This window comes from Sinocyclocheilus rhinocerous, unplaced genomic scaffold, assembly GCF_001515625.1.
Source record: "Sinocyclocheilus rhinocerous isolate Xijiao unplaced genomic scaffold, SAMN03320098_v1.1 scaffold991, whole genome shotgun sequence".
NCBI classification, from domain to species: Eukaryota; Metazoa; Chordata; class Actinopteri; order Cypriniformes; family Cyprinidae; genus Sinocyclocheilus; species Sinocyclocheilus rhinocerous.
Window position 1 is genome coordinate 281050 of NW_015654505.1, and position 22138 is coordinate 303187.

The 22138-nt window shown below is 37.6% G+C and overlaps 1 protein-coding gene across 1 annotated transcript in view; it reads left to right on the plus strand.

The window, feature by feature from the left end:
• The first annotated feature begins 5508 nt into the window (after positions 1–5508).
• The window catches only part of dcc (DCC netrin 1 receptor), a 199002-nt gene continuing 182372 nt past the window's right edge, over positions 5509–22138 (plus strand). Inside the window, 1 exon segment of the mRNA XM_016524048.1 lies at positions 5509–6196. Within this exon segment, the coding sequence (XP_016379534.1) occupies positions 6106–6196 (91 nt within the window). The 5' untranslated portion in view covers positions 5509–6105.

Genomic DNA, 22138 nt, shown 5'->3' on the forward strand with positions numbered 1-22138 from the left:
ACGCGTTTCAGAAAGGTGGGGCATAGAGGAGAAACAATAATGTACAGTATGTGGAAAATAATGTGTTTTTTTAACTTTAAACCGCATAAACACATTTCATTACACCAAATACACAAAATAATGTTCTTTTTAGCAACATCATATGACCCCTTTAAGACTGCTTTTGTGCTCCAGGGTCATATTTATGAATATTCAAAACATCCAGTTTGTAAATGGATGTTTTGAATATTCATTTTCAAATGAATGAATATTCAAAAATACCCCCCCCCCGTTACTATTGTTCCCAGGCAAAGATGAGCAAAAAAGTGCTTGTAAATCCCATGACGCTGTTCAGTCTGAATTATTAGCCCGAGTCCGAGGGCCCATCAGCGTCCATCCGTCACTGTTATGAGTGACCATGTTAAAATGCACCGTGGGTATTCCTGACAGCCGTCAGCACTAAACTCCTGTTAGAGAGACCAGAGATTAAAAAAGCCATTAGCAGCAGATGAAGATGCTCTTTAATTATAATCACCTCTGTGAGGAAGTGTATGCCGCTTACAGAAGAGAGCGCTGAGGTGAACGCGTTTCCTCCATTAGAGAAAACAGCACCTCCTTAGAGTTACCATTAGAGTTACCACCAACACTTCATCCACATGTGCTGTCATTATATATCAAATAATAATACTGTACACTACCGTTCAGGTGTTTGGGATAATTACTATTTTTAATGTTTTGGAAAGAAGTCTCTTCTGCTCACCAAGGCTGCATATATTTGACCACAAATACTGTAAAAAAAAAATTGAAATATTATTAGAATGTAAAACAGCTGTTTTCTATGTGAATATGTGTTAAACTGTAATGTATTTCTGTGATGCGCAGCTGTATTTTCAGCATCATCAGAAATCATTCTAATATGATTTGCATGTTACATGTTGAGAATAGTTACCAATAGTTACCAGGGATACCATTCAAAAGGTTAGAGTAAGTCAGATTTAATAAAAAAATTTAATTAATTTTTATAAAAAAATTATAATTTTATTAATCAAGGATGCATTCAATTGTTGAAAAGTGCCAGTAAAGACAGTTATAATGTAACAAAAGATTTCTATTTCAAATAAATGCTGTTCTTTTGAACTTTCTATTCACCTGTGAATCCTGAGAAATAAAATCTATGATGGTTTCCACAAAAATATTGTGCAGCACAACTGTTTTCAACATTGATAATAATCAGAAATGTTTGTTGAGCAGCAAATCAGCATATTAGAATGATTTCTGAAGATCATGTGACACTGAAGACTGGAGTAATGATGCTGAAAATACAGCTGCGCATCACAGAAATACATTACAGTTTAACAGAGATTCACATAGAAAACAGCTGTTTTACATTTTAATAATATTTCACAATTTTTTATCAAATAAATGCAGCCTTGGTGAGCAGAAGAGACTTTACATCCAATCTGAACATTATTTAGTGTTAATCATGTGTCTGTCACTGACTGAATGACGTTTCTGCTCCTCGTGTGTTTTCTCCAGATCTGTTTGGTCTGTTGTCATAGTTATGTGGGGCCTGAAGCATTGTGGGATTGTGGAGGAGCCCCTCGGCCCTTCAAAGCACCAGCTGTCCGAGTGAAGAGCAGGCGTAGTAAATTGTGGCCATTATTAGGAGAAACAGCAGCAAGTGAGGTCATTATTCGTGGCCACTAGACACAGGTGTTCACAAAAGCGACCCCCCAGAGATAATGCAGTTCATCCGCCTCCTCCTGCTGCTCGGGATCCAGAGTTAACAGGCGCTGCGGGATTAGCCCTGTGTGCGTCTTTCTTCTCATTCGAATGAAATCTGCACTCGGCAATGCTAATTAGGTTAAGAAATAACTAATCTAGTTGAGAGAGTTCCTGTGAGAAATTAATCAGATTAGTCGAGAGTGGAACACAGCCTTATTAGGGCATAATAAGAGTAATTAAATCCATTGACAGAAGATGATGATGTGGAGTCGTTCAGACTCGAACACCATCATCACACGCGTGTGCTCAGAAACAAACTCAGCTCTACAGAAGACTATAGAGTCATTGTTCAGTTCAATAACTGATCTGAATTATGAACAGATTCGATTCAGCTATAAAGCAGAAGAAGACAATAGAGTCATTATTTAGCTCAATTCAGATGGAGTTTTGTTCTCATCTGATAGTGTCAGTGCAGTTTAATCACTAATATTACTGCATATTAAGTGTCTTTTAGACCCAAACAAAGCAAAGAAACAAACAGATTGACATATTTTCATCGTCTGTCTCTGTGATTTCAGAGGCTCGACTGATTCACATACAGTAGATAAAACACATCTGGAGAACTCAATATCAATTTTTCATATGGTGGTGATCGTCGTGTGGGTTTGTTTATGGATTCTGAGCATCTGCCGTCATCTCTGTACAGGACTGTGACCTGATGAATCCAGCAGAGAGACGATCTCTGATCACTGATGGATCGCTGATAGATCGCAGTTAGACCAGCACACACACACACACACACACTCTCTTTCTCTCTCTCACACACACACACACACTCTCTCTCTCTCTCACACACACACACTCACACTCACTCTCTCTCTCTCACACACATGCTCACACACACACACACACACACACTCTCTTTCTCTCTCTCACACACACACACACACTCTCTCTCTCTCTCACACACACACACTCACACTCACTCTCTCTCTCTCACACACATGCTCACACACACACACACACACACACTCTCTTTCTCTCTCTCACACACACACACACACTCTCTCTCTCTCTCACACACACACACTCACACTCACTCTCTCTCTCTCACACACATGCTCACACACACACACACACACACACTCTCTTTCTCTCTCTCACACACACACACACACTCTCTCTCTCTCTCACACACACACACTCACACTCACTCTCTCTCTCTCACACACATGCTCACACACACACACACACACACACTCTCTTTCTCTCTCTCACACACACACACACACTCTCTCTCTCTCTCACACACACACACTCACACTCACTCTCTCTCTCTCACACACATGCTCACACACACACACACACACACACTCTCTTTCTCTCTCTCACACACACACACACACTCTCTCTCTCTCTCACACACACACACTCACACTCACTCTCTCTCTCTCACACACATGCTCACACACACACACACACACACACTCTCTTTCTCTCTCTCACACACACACACACACTCTCTCTCTCTCTCACACACACACACTCACACTCACTCTCTCTCTCTCACACACATGCTCACACACACACACACACACACACTCTCTTTCTCTCTCTCACACACACACACACACTCTCTCTCTCTCTCACACACACACACTCACACTCACTCTCTCTCTCTCACACACATGCTCACACACACACACACACACACACACACACACACACATTCCGTCTCTCCTTACTTTTTTTCCTCCATCATGGAAATTTAATTCACATTGCATCAATATTCTAGTTGTTTCAAGTCTAGTTACTTTTTTTATTTGTGTAGCACTTTTTACACTCCATGTTGTTTCAAAGCAGCTTTACAGACAATTGTCACTTAATATTAAAGCTCACAAACTATGTCTATAACTTTATATTTATAAATGTATTCCTCATTCAAACACAAACAGGCCAGTTTGCACAGTTACATACTCTTTACAAAACTGATAAACTGAAGTTCAAATCCTAACATAATCTAAAGAACTGAATAAGAATCTGCTACATTTCTACAGTAAGATCATATTGAAAGCAATTAGATCAAGCTGAACATCTACACAGTGTTAGTCTTTCAGTTTCATTAGGCGTCTATATAAAAGGGGAAACTTTGGTGTCATTTTGTATTGTATTGTAAATTTGGACCTTGTAACATTTGCTATTGATTTGTAAAGTAATTTTACAAAAGAAAACATTGAGTAATTGTGCCTGTTATTAGTGATAGAGTGTGATTGATGGGTGACAGGCTTTCTGAGTTGATTTAAGACTGTATGAAGTGTTTTAGTGCATTTTGAATGTAAAATAATAAAATAAAAGTTGGTTAGAAGAACTGTGCAAAAAAGATTGAGAAAAGTGTCCTAGCGATCATTTCTCTACTTTGGAGTCAGTGTGCTGCACTTTGTCTAATTAAAATGTTTTTTTGTTTTTTTTTTCCTAATCAGTGTCCTCAATATAACTTTCATCCATCAGTCGTTTGTATCAATGACATCATCCTGCAGGAAGTGACATCACCGGGCGTGGAAAGCGTCAGTGGATGTGGTTTGTCTGCGCTCATGATGTTTGTTCACACGTGGCCCTTCAGAGTCACACGCCGGCTGATGTTTAATTCAGTTCCTCGTGTTTACAGTCAGACAGAAGAGACTCGTTTACTGCTGAATGGAGAGTTCATTCATGATGTGATAAACAGCTCATTAGGAGCCCGGGGCCCCTCCTCGACTTCAGCCGCTCTATTATTATTTCTGTTCGTCAGTGTCACACTGAGATGGAGAAAGTTGACGTGTGTTTGTGTAAACGCGTCTCCGGTGGCTCTGCTCGCCTGTAATTGGACTAATTGGAAATGTTCTAACAGAACAATAGAGCTGCTCTGTTCTGATTACATTACAGAGAAGATGAAAAACAATGGATGGTTTGGTTGAAGAAATGACTTGAAGTGTAAAAGATTAGAGCAATATTGATAAAAAATAAATAATGGACACAGTTTTTAACACATCACTAATAATGTTTTCGGTTATGTTCTGAACAATGATGTTGGACATAAATCTCCACTGGTTTATTAAAACAAACTGTAGGAACAAACCAATTCACTAAAATGAATCAGAATTCCCAACGGTGAAAATGAGGATGTGCTTTATCCTTTAGAACTGGAAGATAAACATCATGTTGAATCCTTGAAATAAACTGACATTATTCATGTTTATTCTCAGTGCATTAATATCTCGAAACATTGAAGGTGGAATGTGAGGTTAGGCTGCCGCATGTGACGACAACAACTCAACATGGAAACACACACACACACACACACACAGACACACACACACACACACATAATTGGGTGCACATGGGAGACACTGAGATCCAGCTAGTCACTACATGAGAGGAACTCCATAAATAGACTAGTGCAGTGAACCAGAGTCAGCAGTAAACATACACACACTTACTTTACCACGGTATATTACCACAGTATATGACTGATGCGTGGATGCAAAATACCAACTGTTCTTGGCTATGGTAACAAACAGTGCAGAACGGTGTATCTGAGAGTGAATGCTACTGTCTCTATTCACAATTACTGTTCTGTGTTTGATTTGAAATTATACATATTCAGACTCATGTAATTAATAACAGATTCTGACCTTAAATCAGTTGATAGACCAAAATAAACAGAACATTCTCCTAATGATAGATAGCTAGATCTATCCTAACCTCAGTTTACTCCATTACGCCAGAGAAGGACGACACCAGTCGATCTGATTCACTTCTGTCTCTATTGTTTTTATTCTGTAAGCGTTTTCTGAAAGCAGTAAAGCATTTGATGCTGTTGAATGTTGTAGTGAACACCGTGAGCCAAACTCCTCCAGTGCGTTAATACAGAGTGTGCTTTAAAGCCTCGCTTCACATGGTGCTTTTCATAAACTAAAGTAACAGGAACCCAAGCTTTTTTTTTTTTTTCCAGCTGAGACCATCATGAAACCTGGTGAGATGTGGAGGTATAAACGCACTCGATCCGTGCCATTGTCCCGCGCACACACGCGCTCGGTGTGAGTCTCTCTCTATTCCGCGCAGATGGCAGGTGGATCCGGTTCCAGACGGACTCTGTGGCGGGTTTTCGTCCCTCCCTCTTCAGATCAATGAAGTCTCATCGCCAAACTCATCGCGCACAGAGAGCGAGCGGCGCGGCGCGGCGCGTCAGTCAGTCAGAGGAACCGCCGCGTGCGTCACGACCGGATCGAGGATGGAGAATCGCGCTGTTTAACGACACGGTATCGCTCGCGCTGGTCGTTTCCATTCACGGGAGCGCAGGATCCTCAATCGCGCGGATTGATTGATTGATTAATAGCGGATTTTGCGGTGATTTTGACCATCATGGGCTGCGTCACTGGAGATATTCACCGGAGCAGACTTTACGCACTCCTCATCGGGCTGCATGTTCTCACCGGTGTCTCCAAAACGCACGGTGAGTCGGTCTTTACACTCTTTACTCTTTGCTCACGCTCAGCGGGCTGGTTTTACGCACTTTATGGATGGATAAGTTGGCTTTTCCTCGCAAGAATCCGGCTGAACGCGAGCGCGCTGCGGAACGCTTGATCGGGGCGACGCGCTCCGGTTGCTTACTGGTTACTGGTTGACCACTGCTGGTTTTAAGTTGGATTTTCCTCAGTGTCTCGTTGTGCAAATGTGAATGTGCTGCTGTTTGATTCAGCGCTGCTGCTGCTCGATGGAGAGACTCAAACACACACGCGCAATATTCACTCTATCGGAGCATCTTGTTGCGTTTCTGTCATCGCTTTAGTGTGTCCTAAAGTTGTATTTCATGACGTCAGGTGGTGAACTCATTATTATTATGATGCCATGATGCTGTATGTGTGACTGTCAGCAGGTGCTACTGATGCGGTTGATCCGTGACGCGCGTCCTGATCGATGCGTCACTGCGGGACGCGCGGTGCAGTATTGTGCTTGTTGTATGTAGCTCGTATATTCTGCTGTGAAGCTGCATTAGGTGTAAAGCAGAGCAGATGGAATGTTCTGGATGCGTTCTGGAGGTTCAGCACGAACCCCTGCGCCACCGCACGCCGTGCTCTCCATTGAGCTGCTGTATTTACTGGTGACGCCAGCAGAGGAGCAGTGTTTCACCGCGGTACTCCACAAGCACTCGCTCCATGCTGCCATTCATGTAAAGATTTGCATATGTATAGTAGGCTAAACAGCTAGATCGAGGATTTATTTACATTTATTCAGATTCGTTAGTTAATTTGATTATCTGATTTGATCTCCGATGGGTTAGTGCTTTATTGATGTCTGCGGTTCCACGAAGAACCTTTAAATAAACCACTAAATGTTGTTTCACTCTTAAAAATAAAGGGTTTTTCAGCAGAAACCTTTCAGTGATCAGTTCCTAAAATAAAATGTTTTTCTGAAGAACATTTGAGAACCTTTTCCACTATAAAGACTCTTTTGTGCAATGGAAAGATTTAATGGATGTTAAAGGTTCTTCGTGGAGCATCAATGCCAATAAAGAAGCTTTATTTTGTACTGGTTCTTCAGATTATTAAAACTAAGGAAAAAAAAAACGTTATTTTAAGAAATACACTGAAAGGTTATTTAGGGAACCAAAAATGGTTCATCACTGTGAAAAACAACCCTTTATTTTTAAGAGTCTGGTTCCTCAGAATAATCAACATGTGTTGCACCATCATGGAAAACATAAAAACACTGGATCATTTCAATATTTGCAGGTCTGGAAACTTGTTATGCATTTATGCTGATCTAGAAATCGCTTGGAGTTGGATTCTGTTGTAATCGATTCATGCTTTATTTCCAGTTCGTGTGAATTCATGTAGGGTTTGATGGCTCATAATGTTGCTCTTTGTCTTCACTGGTGTCCAGTTTCTTGGATCAGTAAAACCATTCCGTTTGAGAGTGTGTCATGGTAATATCGTTGTGTGATCTCTAATCGTTGTATTCACATCTGTGTCCCTGCAGCACAAAAGCAGTCTTAAGTCGCTGGGGTATATTTGTAGCAATAGCCAACAATACATTGTATGGGTCAAAATTTATGTTCAGATGCACTTCTCGTCTTCAAACGGTTTGCGTTTCACCACCTACAGCTTCCCACAGCCAGAAACGCAAGCGTACGGTTTGTGAAACGGGACGCAAACACACAGGATAATGTGCCAGGAGCGGATCGCTGATATGATTCTCAGGAGAGATGTGTGTTTACTACAGAAACACTTTCATACACACTCAATTACAGCAACATACACATACATTCATTCATTTATTCATTCTGTTTTTCATAGGAAACAGCAATAACAAGTTAATATTGAGTAAAATACTGCCATTACCTTTCGTTTTGCTTGTCAACAAAAATAGTCTCAGCGAATCATTGCAACAGTAGTGGTGTTTAGTTCCTAAATGATTCAGTGCTGTTGAACGAATCAGTTGAGTCAATGATTCAACAACTCACTCATAGACAGTTGCTTGTTTCATTCCTAAATGAATCAGTGCTGTTGAATGAATCAGTTGAGTCAGTGATTCAACAACTCACTCATAGACAGTTGCTTGTTTCATTCCTGAATGATTCAGTGCCATTAGGGCTGCGGTGGTTTATTAAGTAGTAGTGTTCAATTAGTGTTATTTAACAGTCAGTATTGAGTCTCATATCCATTAACAGAAACATATTTCCAGCTGATCCTTTGAGCTCAGTCAGTCTTTGAATATTTGAGTCTTTGAATCTTTGAATCGCATCTCTTTGTCCTACTTTACGTCGGCTGCTGAAGAAAATACATGTCTCTGAAAGCTGGAGGAAAAGCCTTCTTAATTAAAGCCTTAATTAGTGAATTAATGTTAATGTTAACAGAGAGCGTCGGCCTTTACATTCACCTCAGATTCACTTTAATTTCATCTTTCTGCTACAGCACACTTCTATTATTCAGAGATGTTGTACTTTCATATCTCGATCTGTACATGTGCTGAAGGAGACGTTTGCCTGTGTGTCACTTGTTTTTATAGATGCTGAAACATACACTTTGGATGTATTGAAGCATCTAAAATGTAAACATGATTAAATATTTACAGCTAAAAGATATTTGTATAGATGCACTTTAATCAATAAATGGTTTTAGATCCCTTAACCTACCTCAAACGGAAACATAACCATTTTAAAGAGAATATAAAAGAATATATCAAATTTAATATACACAACTGTGCAGGAAAATGACTGTTTTAGTAACAATATAGCATTAAAATATATTTTTAGTCTCTAATCACACACCTAACACTAACCTTTTCTTAAAAACATGTACAGTATAAAGAAAAACATGACATACCGACAAGTGCAATAAAAACAAAAAAAAGTCAAAAGTGGCACCAAAAGCAGTCCAAACCTGTCGCAAAGGCTTGAATATGGGTCTTTTCTTTGCAGTCGTGTGGATCCTAAAGATTTGAATTATGGTGTACTCATAAAACTGATTATTTGTGATTTTATGTTGTGTACATGACTGCATGCAAATATGATGATGGTTAGTATTGAGCCAGTAATGGCAGATGAAGCCTGTATCAGATCACCATGTTTGTATTTGTGTGTCTTCAGTTGAACTGAGAGATGCTGTAAATCATCGACCTGTTTCCAAGCGTGTCTGTGTTTATTTGAGTTTCTGTGCATCTGTGTGAGCGTGACCAAAGCAGATCTGTGTGTCTGATTCGCATCTGTTCTGCTGCGTGAAGGACGGCCGATCTCAGAGCGGTTATTCACACATCAGACAAACAGATGGACGCCTGCTTCCATACAGACACAGACGGGAATCCATAGCGCACACACACAGACAGACAGACAGACTCACTCACTCACTCACTCACTGAGACAGACAGACGTTTACCCGCAATTGTATGAGATGGCGCGAAAGTGTGTGTAGTTTGACGCGAATGTGTTTCACATTGCAGTACCAATTCCGGCCTACAGAGGCGCTGTTCAAAGTTCACACATACACATCATGGTTTAAAAGGACCATATTTGTGAAAGTCATAAAAAGCATGCCAACTGTTATAATGGCCAAATAACAATATGAACTAATAAAACAAGTAATATAATAATCATTTAGGTCATTATATTGAATAATCATCATTTAAAGCATTTTCTATAACAACTTAAATTCTCTGAATTATGAGGACATCAAAAATGGCCTCATAAACCAAATGGTCTCATAATGCTGGTATGTAAACCTGAAAATTGGTTCCATAAACCACATATGCCAACTCACACACACACACACACACACACACACACACACACACACTCACAATACCGAACACTTGCTTCTTTCACTCGTTCAACTCGGCCTGAGTCTTGATATTTAAGATGATGTGTGTTTTCAAGAAACACAAACCGCCCGTCGTTCTCTTTCATGAAGTGAATGTAGTAAATAAAAGCATGAAGTTTGGTTTTGCTGTGTTTGTGCGTTTAATAATCATGACATGTGACTGTACTAATTATTAATTTAGTCCGATGCTGGAGTCTGATGATAAGACTATAAAGAAATTTATTTTTAATGCAAATGAATGAATCTTCAGTCAAGAATAACCTACTCGCAAGTCCAGCCATTAATTAATTTGGGATTGAAAAAGCCTTGATATTAAAGACTCTTTGTAACTTAGAAAGTCACATTATGAACAAGAGAATGAGTTTATATTAATAGAGATGAATGCATGCGTTGGAAGGTCAGCGTTGTTCTCTAATTATGTTCCATATGGTTTATGAGAATCATCATAAATATATGTCGACCGCTACAGCAATTTTATACAATTTTAAGAAAACTAAACACAAAATAAACACAAAAAAAAAACATGGTTATTTAATGTAGAAATCACGAATTAGCACTGAATTAGCAGTATCAGTAATTCAATTGCTTTGGTTTTCTTTTGTTTTTGAAATACATTCATAGAGTTTTCAGCCATCTAAATGAGGTGTGGGTGTAGAGTTTCACATTCAAGCCATTTTAGGGCATGAAAACAATATTTTCAAAACAAAAATGTAATTTTAATTATTAAAGATGAACGAACGAATGAGTGAGTGAATGAATGAATGAATGAATGAATGGGGGACTGAAGGGGGACTTTAGCAAAAAGCTGTATATAAATAAAAATAAATAAATACAAAAATAGACATTAACACATGGTTATTTCATGTATAAGCGTAAGTAAATATAATGTGATATAAAGTGTTACTGTGGTATAAAATCACCTTGACCTTGGTGTTGCAAACGCAAAATATAAATGTATATTATAAAGTTTCTGCATTGCAAACAATCCTAAATATCTCCCTTTCAGTGCAAAACTAATTAATGTTCATGATCATGGCTGGACTTGTGTGATTTTAAAACTCTATGATTGTATTTCCAAATAAATAAAATAAAAACTTTGTTGCTTTCAATTTCACACTTCAGTGGTTCAATGTAAATGGTTTTATTGTACACATAATTGCATGTGCATTAATATTGAATGTGCATTGCATTTCCTTTCAAACTGCGGATGTATTCAGAAGACACGAGTTCATTTCTTTACAGTAAATGTATGCTTTCAATGCAATGCAAATTGGTTTGGATTAAAGCTTCTGAACGTTCCCCAGCGCTCTGGACTGGATTAAAAAGCTGATGAAGAAGATAAATCTCACATTCAGATGGCTCTACTGGAGTTTAGATGCGAAACCGAATGTGTTGTGACTGTATTGTGTGGCGTAGGAATCCAGCGTTTATCGTATCCGTGACTCGACACGCTCAGTGGTCATTCTACAACATAATCTGCTGTTATCTGATGCCAGATTAAGGGAGATTCTGCATGAGCCGTATCACACTGACCGGATCTGTGCGAGACGAGAGGATGATAAACAAACCGCAGCTGAAATAAAAGACGAGCCGATGACATCTCGTCCTCAAAAGAGCCGCGTGTTCAAAGGGTCACTCTTCATTTCCATCACAATTGGACCCATCTGTCCACGCTTGGCCCACCGTCAGCTGTGTGTGTGTGTGCACTGACCGGATCTGTGCGAGACGAGAGGATGATAAACAAACCGCCGCTGAAATAAAAGACGAGCCGATGACATCTCGTCCTCAAAAGAGCCGCGTGTTCAAAGGGTCACTCTTCATTTCCATCACAATTGGAGCCATCTGTCCACGCTTGGCCCACCGTCAGCTGTGTGTGTGTGTGTGTGTGTGTGCTTTAATTGTCATGAGTGTGTCTGACTGTAAAGTGGCTTTATGAGCCTGTGCGAGTGTGTTTGTGTATGTGTGTGTGTGTGTGTGTGTGTCGCTTCTGACCTGCTGCTGTGTGTGTTTCTCTCTGTGTTTCTCAAGGCTTTTGTTCATCTCATCTGCATTAATGGACGAGTTCAGCCAAATAACATTTTGTCATTAAGAGTTTCTCCTCCAGAGCTATCAGGCTTGCTCTGGTCATCTTGTTACTCATTACATTACTCACCCACCCACAGGTATTTTGCTTTTTTATGGAAATAAATACTGTTTCGTTTAGTTGGATAACAGATGCTACAATTCAACTTTGTGACATACCAAGTCAAAATTGTGACATAAAAAGTCATAATTATGAGATAAAAAGTCAAAGTTGACATACTAAGTTGGAGTTATGACATAAAAAGTCCATTATGAGATAAAAAGTCAAAATTATGACTTTAAAAATCAAAACTGACATACTAAGTCAAAATTATGACATGAAAAGTCAAGTATGAGATAAAAAGTCAGAACTGATTCATAAAGTCACAATTATGAGATAAAAGCCACAATTATGACAAAATAATGACAAAATATCAGTTATGAGATATTAAGTTGAAATCATGACTTTAAAAGTTGAAATAATGATAAAGTCATAATTATGGTGTAAAAAGTTTAAATTATGACAAAAAGTCAACTATCAGATTAAAAAATCAAAATGATGACACAGTCATAATTTTGAGGTAAATCAGAATTATGACAAAAAAAATCAACTATGAGATATAAAGTCAAACATTATGACAGTTATGAGATTGAGAATTCAGAATTATCTCACAATTTTGATTTAGTTTGTCAATTTCAACTTTTTGTCATCATTTTGACTTTTATCTCATAATTACGACTTAGCATGTCATAATTATGACATTTTAATTAATAATTTAAATTTTTCATCTCATAATTTTGAATTACCAAAGCATGGCAGAAATGAGCTCCCATACAAAAGCGCTCTATTTCAATGTTTAATACCAGTGAGTTTGTCTTGGTTTTATTGTTGTTTTGTTCAAAGAAAGGGAGCACTGTAAACATCGAACGTTAAAGATCAAAGTAAGCCTCCAGATCCTGAGCATCTTTGATGAATATCTGATCTATATACAGTATGTAATGGGTAATATCGATGCTGTCAGAAGTTGATGAATCGGTGGGTAAGTTAGCTTCCTCACCGTTGCATCCCTGCATGACTTTCTTCTGCGGGACTCAGATGAGGTCTTCAGCAGAATATTCCAGTCTTTTCTCCATCATGGAAGCGTTGAGCAGCAGTCTTGTCCTCCCGCTTCACTAATGATGAGGTGCAGCAGGTTAATTTGACCACAGCGAGAGATTAATACTGTCAAATTCAGTCACGCCGGAATAACCGTCTCTCTCGCCGCCTGTTGACAAGTATAATATCAATTGAAGAAGCACTAAAGCAGGCAGAACGCTGGCTGGAATTGGAGTGAAATGCATGCAAAGTCATTTGCGGCCCACCGTCTCATGCAATTTTCAGCCCTGAAGTGATGCTTTGAGCCAGTTTATAATACGAGAACACGGCAGTGCTGTGGTTTCACAGTATTTATTAGCGTTCAGCTCACGCTAAAACGCTACAACTGTCGAGATGCAGTTTGTCTCCCAAACAGGCCGTTGAACATCACTGTGACGATGCCGTGTGTGTCTTTGCTTCTACAAGGGCGTTTCGGCCCATTTGCATTCAGCTGGTGATGTGAGTTACACTAATGGAGCGTCGCTGTGTCCTTCTCTTTAATCAGCGCTGCTGGAGAGCAGAGATCTCACTGGCAGCTTTGAGGGGCGTTTCCAGCAGGTTTTGTCATCATACATGGACTCTGCATACACATGCATATGAACATACATATGGACAGATACACACAGCTGTAAAGTGCATGGACACTCCTGACACACAACACAGGCATTTGAAACAACCAGTAAAATGTTGCAGGGTTTAATTTGAAGCAATTTTCACTCAGAAATAAGTGGGAAATTTCCCAAATAATTACACAGAAACAGCAAGTAACAACGAATTAAACATGGAATTTTGAAGTAGAAAAAAAATATTTTTTTAGCACCAGTGCAAAAATAAAAAACAAGAGAAATAATTAAGTAACACACTGTGGCAGCTGTTGAATGAATCGGTGTTTTTAAACAATTTGGGAGAACGAATGATTCAGTGACTCACTCATATAGACAGTCACTTGTTGCGTGCTTGAATGAATCAACGTTTTTTTGAATGGATCAGTTGAATGAGTGATTCGGTGACTCGGTCATAAAGAAATTCACTTTGTTCTTGAATGAATCAATGTTTTTGAATGAATTGGGTGAATAAATAATTCAGTGACGTATCGTAAAGAAAGGTTGCTTGTTTTGTTCTTGCATGAATCAATGCATTTGAATGAATTTGGTGAATGAATGATTTTGTGAATTGGTCATCAAGAAACTCACTTCATTCTTGAAAGAATCAATGGTTTTGAACAAATTGAATTGAATGATTGATTCAGTGACTCATAAAGAAATTCACTTTGTTCTTGAATGAAACAGTTGCTAAATTTGAAACGTTATACTAGTACAGTTACTAGCGTATCTTTTGTGGCAGAATTAGTGACAGCAGTATGTTGTTCTGAAATCGATTTGGTTGAATGAATGATTCAATGACTCACTCATACTCATTTTATTCAGAGCTGTTGAATGAATCACTTAAATGAACGATTAAAACTCACTTATTTCCACCTACTGCTGAAAGACTATGAAAGACTCTCGTTACTCCATAAAAAAGTAAAAAAACTAAATATGTTACTTAGTTACTTTTTATGGAAAGTAATGTGTTACATTACTTTGGGGCTTGCTTGTTTGTTTTTAATGTAAAAAAGTTCTTCTTTTACAAATGTAAAAACCCTTTTCACACCAAAAGTGAAGTGAATGCGCCTCAGGCTGAAGGAAATGTAAATTCACGTCTGTACAGTAGAGGGCGCAGCTCAAACAAACTGCATGAAGAATATGACGCAGGAGAAGAAAGTTCAACACTATTCAGCAATAACTAAAATGAAACACAAATGTGTCATTTTTGCTTAGTATGGCTGAATTGGATCATCGAAGGTCAGTAGCAAAACATTGGTCAATAAAATTGGATTAAATACATAAATTATATTTGTCTTATTTAACATATTTAACTATTGCAGGTTTGTATAATATTCCGAGTTTGCATTTCACTGTTTTTATTCATTTTGAGGAATACTGAGTCTATTTTGGTGCATGTTCACTAGTGCTGGGCGATATGGCCAAATCATATTTCATATCAGTCGATATCGATAATTATCATGATAAATGTCAAATTTTTATTTCTTTCAAGTTTAAAGGCATATTTTTGCTCCAGTGTGAAAGCTGTACAAACCAGATGGTTAATTGTGGTTTTAAACTATTCTTTATAGTCAGAACATGACAAACACGTCACGTTTTTGAATTCTTTACACTTTTCCAGTAATTTTTCCTTATTTCCTTAAATATCTTAATAGAAAAAAATTATTTCTTAGTTCTGCATGTTCTAATGAGTAATATTGTTTCAAATCAAGAAACAGGTTTGTGTTGCCTGATAATATTAATAATAATATAATATTTTTTGTCTCTTAGAAATACACATTTAATAGTAGCTTGAGTTAGGATGCAGATGTAGATTTATGTTCATTATCAAAATCAGTAATATCTGTAAAAAACTGTAGCAATCACATTTTTATACGGTCAAATTTAATTATTCTGACTGTTTGAGTTTTTTTTTTTTATTATTAACCATTGGTCTTCCATAGTAGCATACATTTAGATCATGATAATCGCAGTTAAAATATAGCACCTCAATACCATGGTAAAAATGGAATATGGCTTCTAGGTATTTGTATGAAAAACATACAAAGAAAAATTAGTCTAAAGAAATCTCAGATGAAAACCTAGCTAAAACTAAAGTAAGTGTAATGACCCCGCTGAGGGTCACTCTGCGGAGCGGATCATTTATTCTGCCCTCTTGCTCTCTGCCTGTATTTGGGACTAATTTGCCTCTGGTAATTGTCCTGAGCGCTCTGCAAACACAGAGCTCGGCGGGCGTCTCTCCGCTCTCGGCACGGGGTCATTACTGAGCCGCACTCGTGTCGCCACATAAAGAGGCCCCGCTGTGAGCGCTGATTCCCAGGAGCCCCTCTGCTTTAACACCGCGACAGAAGGACAAAGCCGGGCGGGTTACAGATGAAAGAGAAGCGAGCATACGGTTAACGGCTGAAGTTACGGCAGATGAAGCTTATTTTGCTGTCGGGATAGGATGGAGTGCTGGAGTAATTAACAGATGAATGAAGTATCTGATGAAGGTTCAAGTGTTTCTCTCTCAATCTAATTAAGTTAGAAATCAATTCAGTTGTGTGTCCATTCAGAAGCTTTCAGTCCACAATACTTGTGTTTTCTGTTATTATACTAACTAAATCAAGCGTAAGCGTTAGTTCTGGCATGTCAAGTTAGTCAAGCTCGCATCAGCTGACTCTCTCTAGGAATACGACACCTATCTAAGCATTCAAATATACAGTCCCTCAGTATTATCAGCAGTTTTCGCATTGCTCAATTGGGGGGGGCTAGGGGGCGGGGGTGGTATCGCTGCTCTTATGCTAGGCTGCATGGATGCGCAGGGAGTTCTTTCCCAGAACAGAACCATACCGCCAATCCAAACTGTATGCTAATTGTCAATCATCTTTGACAATACAGTGCACAGCGTGTGCTCGTATCCCATGCAAAGTAAAATAAACATTCAGAATATTTTTTTTTATATTGAAAATAGATTTTTTTACAATGATATACTAGTTGTTGTTTTTTTTTTTTACATTGCTAATAGTTTGTTGCATTGACATAATTGTGTATTGTGTTGAAAATAGTTTTTGCATTTATACTTTTTTGCGTTGATTCAATTGTTTTTTGCATTGACATACTAGTTGTTGTTTTTTTACATTGCCAATAGTTTTTTTGCATCAGTATAATTGTTAATCGTTTTTTGCATTTATAAATTTTTTTGCAATGGTAAAATTGTTTTTTGCATTGAAAATAGTTTTTTCAATTGATTCATTTTTGCAGATATAGTGATTTTATTCATTGTTATTGCTAGGCTGCATGGATGCGCAGGCAGTTCTTTCCCAGAACAGAACCATACCGCCAATCCAAACTGTATGCTAATTGTCAATCATCTTTGACAATACAGTGCACAGCGTGTGCTCGTATCCCATGCAAAGTAAAATAAACATTCAGAATATTTTTTTTTATATTGAAAATAGATTTTTTTACAATGATATACTAGTTGTTGTTTTTTTTTTTTACATTGCTAATAGTTTGTTGCATTGACATAATTGTGTATTGTGTTGAAAATAGTTTTTGCATTTATACTTTTTTGCGTTGATTCAATTGTTTTTTGCATTGACATACTAGTTGTTGTTTTTTTACATTGCCAATAGTTTTTTTGCATCAGTATAATTGTTAATCGTTTTTTGCATTTATAAATTTTTTTGCATTGAAAATAGTTTTTTCAATTGATTCATTTTTGCAGATATAGTAGTTTTATTCATTAATAGGTTTTTGCATTGGGTATAATTGTTCTTTTTTTGCATTATGATTTTTATTTATTTTTTTTATTTTTTTGCTTTGATATAATTGCATTTTTGCATTGAAAATAGTTTTTTTATATACAATTTGATAATTTTTTTGTGTTCATAACAGTATTTTGCATTGATATAATTCTTTTTTGCATTCATAATAGTTTCTTGTTTGATTGTTTTTTTGTTTTTTGCATTAGTATAATTGTTTTTGCATTGATAATATTTTTTTGCATTGATATAAGAGTTTTCACTGATATAATACCACAAGGGAGGCGTGCTGAAACCCTGCAGGAGAGACAGACACACAGACAGAGATGGATCAGGCGGGAACAGACATCTGCTCCCGTCTTTTATTTCATCTGGCGCTCCGTCCTCCTCCATTCACTGCGCCTCCTGCCGTGCAATCAAACACAGAGGAGTCAGGTGGCAAGGAGACGCTGGTCCCGTGTGTGTCGGGCCCCTGATGGAGTCTGGCCCTTAATAACTCATGCACATGGGGCCGCATGCTAATGACAGCGCTGTGTGTTTGCGTGTTTGCTTTGGCCGCTGAGATGCACTCGACCGCAGACGGATGCGGGAGCTTCTCACAGCGTCTTCACCAACTCTCTCTCTCTTTGTCTCTCACACACACACACACTCACACGCAGGATTTGGACGGATCTGGTCTTCATCCCCATCTCTCTGATGCCAGAATGACCATCTGCAGCGCGGCGAAACAAAGCGCTCGTCACCCGCAGCCCGCGTCTCTCCTGTGTTCCCTCTATTTATTGGGGAACTGGAGGACAGAATGGAGTTTGTGGGAGGTTTGCGTAAAGCCTGAGCAGCGGCAGCTTGAGCAGATTGAGCTGAAGGTCTGCAGGAGCCTGATGTGTTTGTTTAGGCTTATTGTTATTTGGCTGCTGCTTCTTCTGCATTTAAAGTCAATAGAATCACACGGCACGAAGTTAGGAAATTCACTGCAGTTCTAGGAAGAGTCACATGGCAAGACCGAATTTTTACAGTAGTGCAGTTTTTATTGTAGTAGAGCTGCACGATTTGGGAAAATAATCTAATTGCTATTTTTCTGATAAAAATGACGACTGTGATTGTTAGTTGGGCTGCATAATTTGGCCCAAAATTTTGTGATTATGTCAATATGACTGTAAAATAATAATAATATTATTTGAATTATGATTTAGTAAATAAAAAAATATTAAACAAAATTGCTATTTAAAAAAATTCACTGTAAAAACATATATTTAGGAGAAGTTGTAAATTAAAAAAAATAGACTATTAATAAAAAAAATATTAAATTACTATTTTAATAATTCATTGTAAGTTAAAAAAATAAAAAAATTAAGTATAATTATAATAATGATTTTATATATATATATACACACTCTTGTAATAATTCATTGTATATATATATATATATATAGCATGCGGGTTCGATTCCCAGCGCATGCAGGAACTCAAACGTGACACGGCTTCACGTCATCTCCTCCAACCAGAACGCAGAATGATTGATTCGTGCATTTCCGTACAGCAAACCATTTACATGTAACGCATCGCTGAGTTTGATGGCCAGTCCTGCAGATCGTTTCTGACATCCAGAGCACAACCATCTCGTTTATTAAAATAAATCACAATCTGCTCTACTTGCTTTGAGACTCGTGAGGAAACAGCGGTCAAAAATACGAATACACATGCTTAGAAACAGATCAAATAGAGCACTTTATACAATACAGACTGTTGCGAAGCAGCTTTACTGTAATAAGCAGGAAAATAACAGAATCAATGATGCAAAATTATGAAAGAAGTTCAATTTCAGCGGTAAAGCAGCTCTATAGAAGATGACAGTGCCATTATTCAGATCAATTCAGTTCAAATCAACACGTATCAATGCTAAAATCATAGTTCTGCTCTCATTTGATTTATTTTTTTAACTGTGCTTATCAATAACTGTCATTCAGTACAGTACCAGAAAGAAACCACCCTGCTAGTCCAGAGCTTTCAGATATGCTTTATTGTCAGCATGTTTTTAGGAGTAAAATGTTGTGTAAATCAATGTGAATGAAATATGGACAAAACTTTAGAACATAGAGAGGAATAAAACTGTAAAGTTTGGTGTTTGTAAGAAAAATGCAAAAGATGCAAATAGATAAAGCTCAATAAAATAAACACTTGCATGTGTTTTCTTCACACTATTCAGTAACAACACCAACTAGACAAACATCTCAAAATTCTGGGCTGTTTGCATGAAAAAAAAAAACACCCAGCTAGTCCAAGCTCGTCTCGCTTTCAGATATGATTGTGTTTCATGTAAAATAATCCTGAATGTGGAGCGTAATGTCATTCTGCAGGAGTAATGGGATGCCTGCAGGAGGAGGAACGTGAATCCATCTTCATCATCATCTTCATCATGGTGAGCGTGTGAAGGAACGAGGTCAGCTCTGGTTTGGGTTAATTCAGTGATACACCGACGAGAGCTTTATTTGTCATCCGGTGCTGTCGGGCCGTTACGCTCGGAGCTCACTTCCAATTCTTCTGGCCTTTATTTCCCGCCGCTCTCAGAAAATTCATTTCAGAGACTTTAACCTCAACAATAGCTTAATGAATCAGGCCTGAGCCGGTGGGATTTATGGGCTGGAATCGCCTCTCAAACACACTCTTCCAACGGCTTTAAGCCCTGGATACGAGCTTTAGGGTCACCGCTCCGTGATTCGGGATCAAGCCCATACGTTTTCCAAAGGCTGGGAAGATAAATCCTGCTTTATAAAGCGGAGAGTTCCGGTCCTTGATTCTGATTGGCTGAGCCGCGTTTGAAGCTGTTGTAAATGACTCTACAAAGTAACATACACCTTTGTTTACGTTTGTCTGTTGCTCGGCAACCACTTTGTTGCAACCACAACTGTTTCTGAGGAGCTACATTGTTTGGTGGAAGAATACTGTTTTTATTAATATCATTACACTTTATTTGCTCTGTTTTATTCTGTGAAACCTAACTACGTATATGGAATAACCGTTTTATAAAAGCAATAAGCCCCGTGAAGCCGTGGTTTACAGTGAATTTATAACAGCTAAGAGGGTTTTAGGCACTCGTGTTCGTGTTTGATTTTGTCATCGTATACGAGGTGATTCTGGATTTCTCTTTTCATCACTCCAGAAATCAGAAAATACTGTCAACCGACAGAAAACAAACACATTTTCAGCATGTTTTTAGGGGTAAAATGTGTAAATCAGTGTGAATGAAATATGGACAAACCTTCAGAATATAGAGAGGAATAAACCTGTAAAGTTTGGTGTTTGTAAGAGAAAAAAACTGAAAAACGAAAGAATTGAAATCTACAGACGCAAGTAGATAAAGTTCAATAAAATAAACACTTGAATGCGTGAATAGGCAAAAATCTCAAAATTCTGGGCTGTTTGCATGAAAAAAACAAACGATGTTTTTGCCTGTAGTGTCTCGACTTTAAAAAACAAGGCTGTCAATAAACTGTTTTTTAAACTAACATTTGTTGATGCACTGCTCAGTTTTTGATCCATTGTGCTTCCATAACATGTCTTTTTCAGACTAACAGAAAGAAAACATCAACAACAAAAACACACACATTGCAAATGTATGCAAATCAGCGCATATTTAATTAGACACTACATAATTTGCATATCTAAACAGAACATTTCAGGAAACGTGTAATACAAAAAGCGTGCAATTCTTTATGTAATCAGTGAAGTGGGGAAGTATATGTTTGTTTTTCATGGTAGTGTCTCATTTCCGTCAAACAGGATGATATGCATGGAGTCGCATGACTGTAAATCTAGCAGAGAAATGTTTTCACAGCTCGTGCATGAGACTCTCGACTGTGTTACAGATCAGAAAGGCGACTCTAGTCTGATTATGTTTCATCATCGTTTGTTCTGCTGATGGTGGGCCTCTGCATACTCTCCCTTTGCATACTGCAGTTAGTGAGTGAAACAGAGCACACTATATAGTGAAAGACATCGTTACACCGTTTAAATTATTTTAAGTCATCAAGTATATTATTTATTTTATTTAGATGAAGTATGTTTTCGTATTTTATAAATATTTTCAATTATGCACTTTTTTCTAGGTAACTAATCAAATGTTCACTGCCGTTCAAAAGTCTGTAAGATTTGATTTTGCATAAACCTAATAAGCTATTCAAGGCTGCATTTATTTGATAAAAATACAGTAAAACAGTGAAATATTACAATTAAAAATAGCCAACATAAAGTTACTTGAAATAAAATGTTAACTGAAATAAAATAAAATATATAAAAAAAATATTTTGTAACAAATTATTTATTAAAATATTTAAAATCAGTAAAAACCTATATAAAATATATCAAAATATTTAGTAAATATATATATATTTTAAATATTTACTAATTAAATTTAATAGAAACTATATGTAAAATATAAAAAATGTAGTGCATGTATACAAATGTTTTGTAAAAATTATTTAAGAAAATATTTATTCAATAAAATGGATAAAAACTATATATAAAATATCTAAAAAA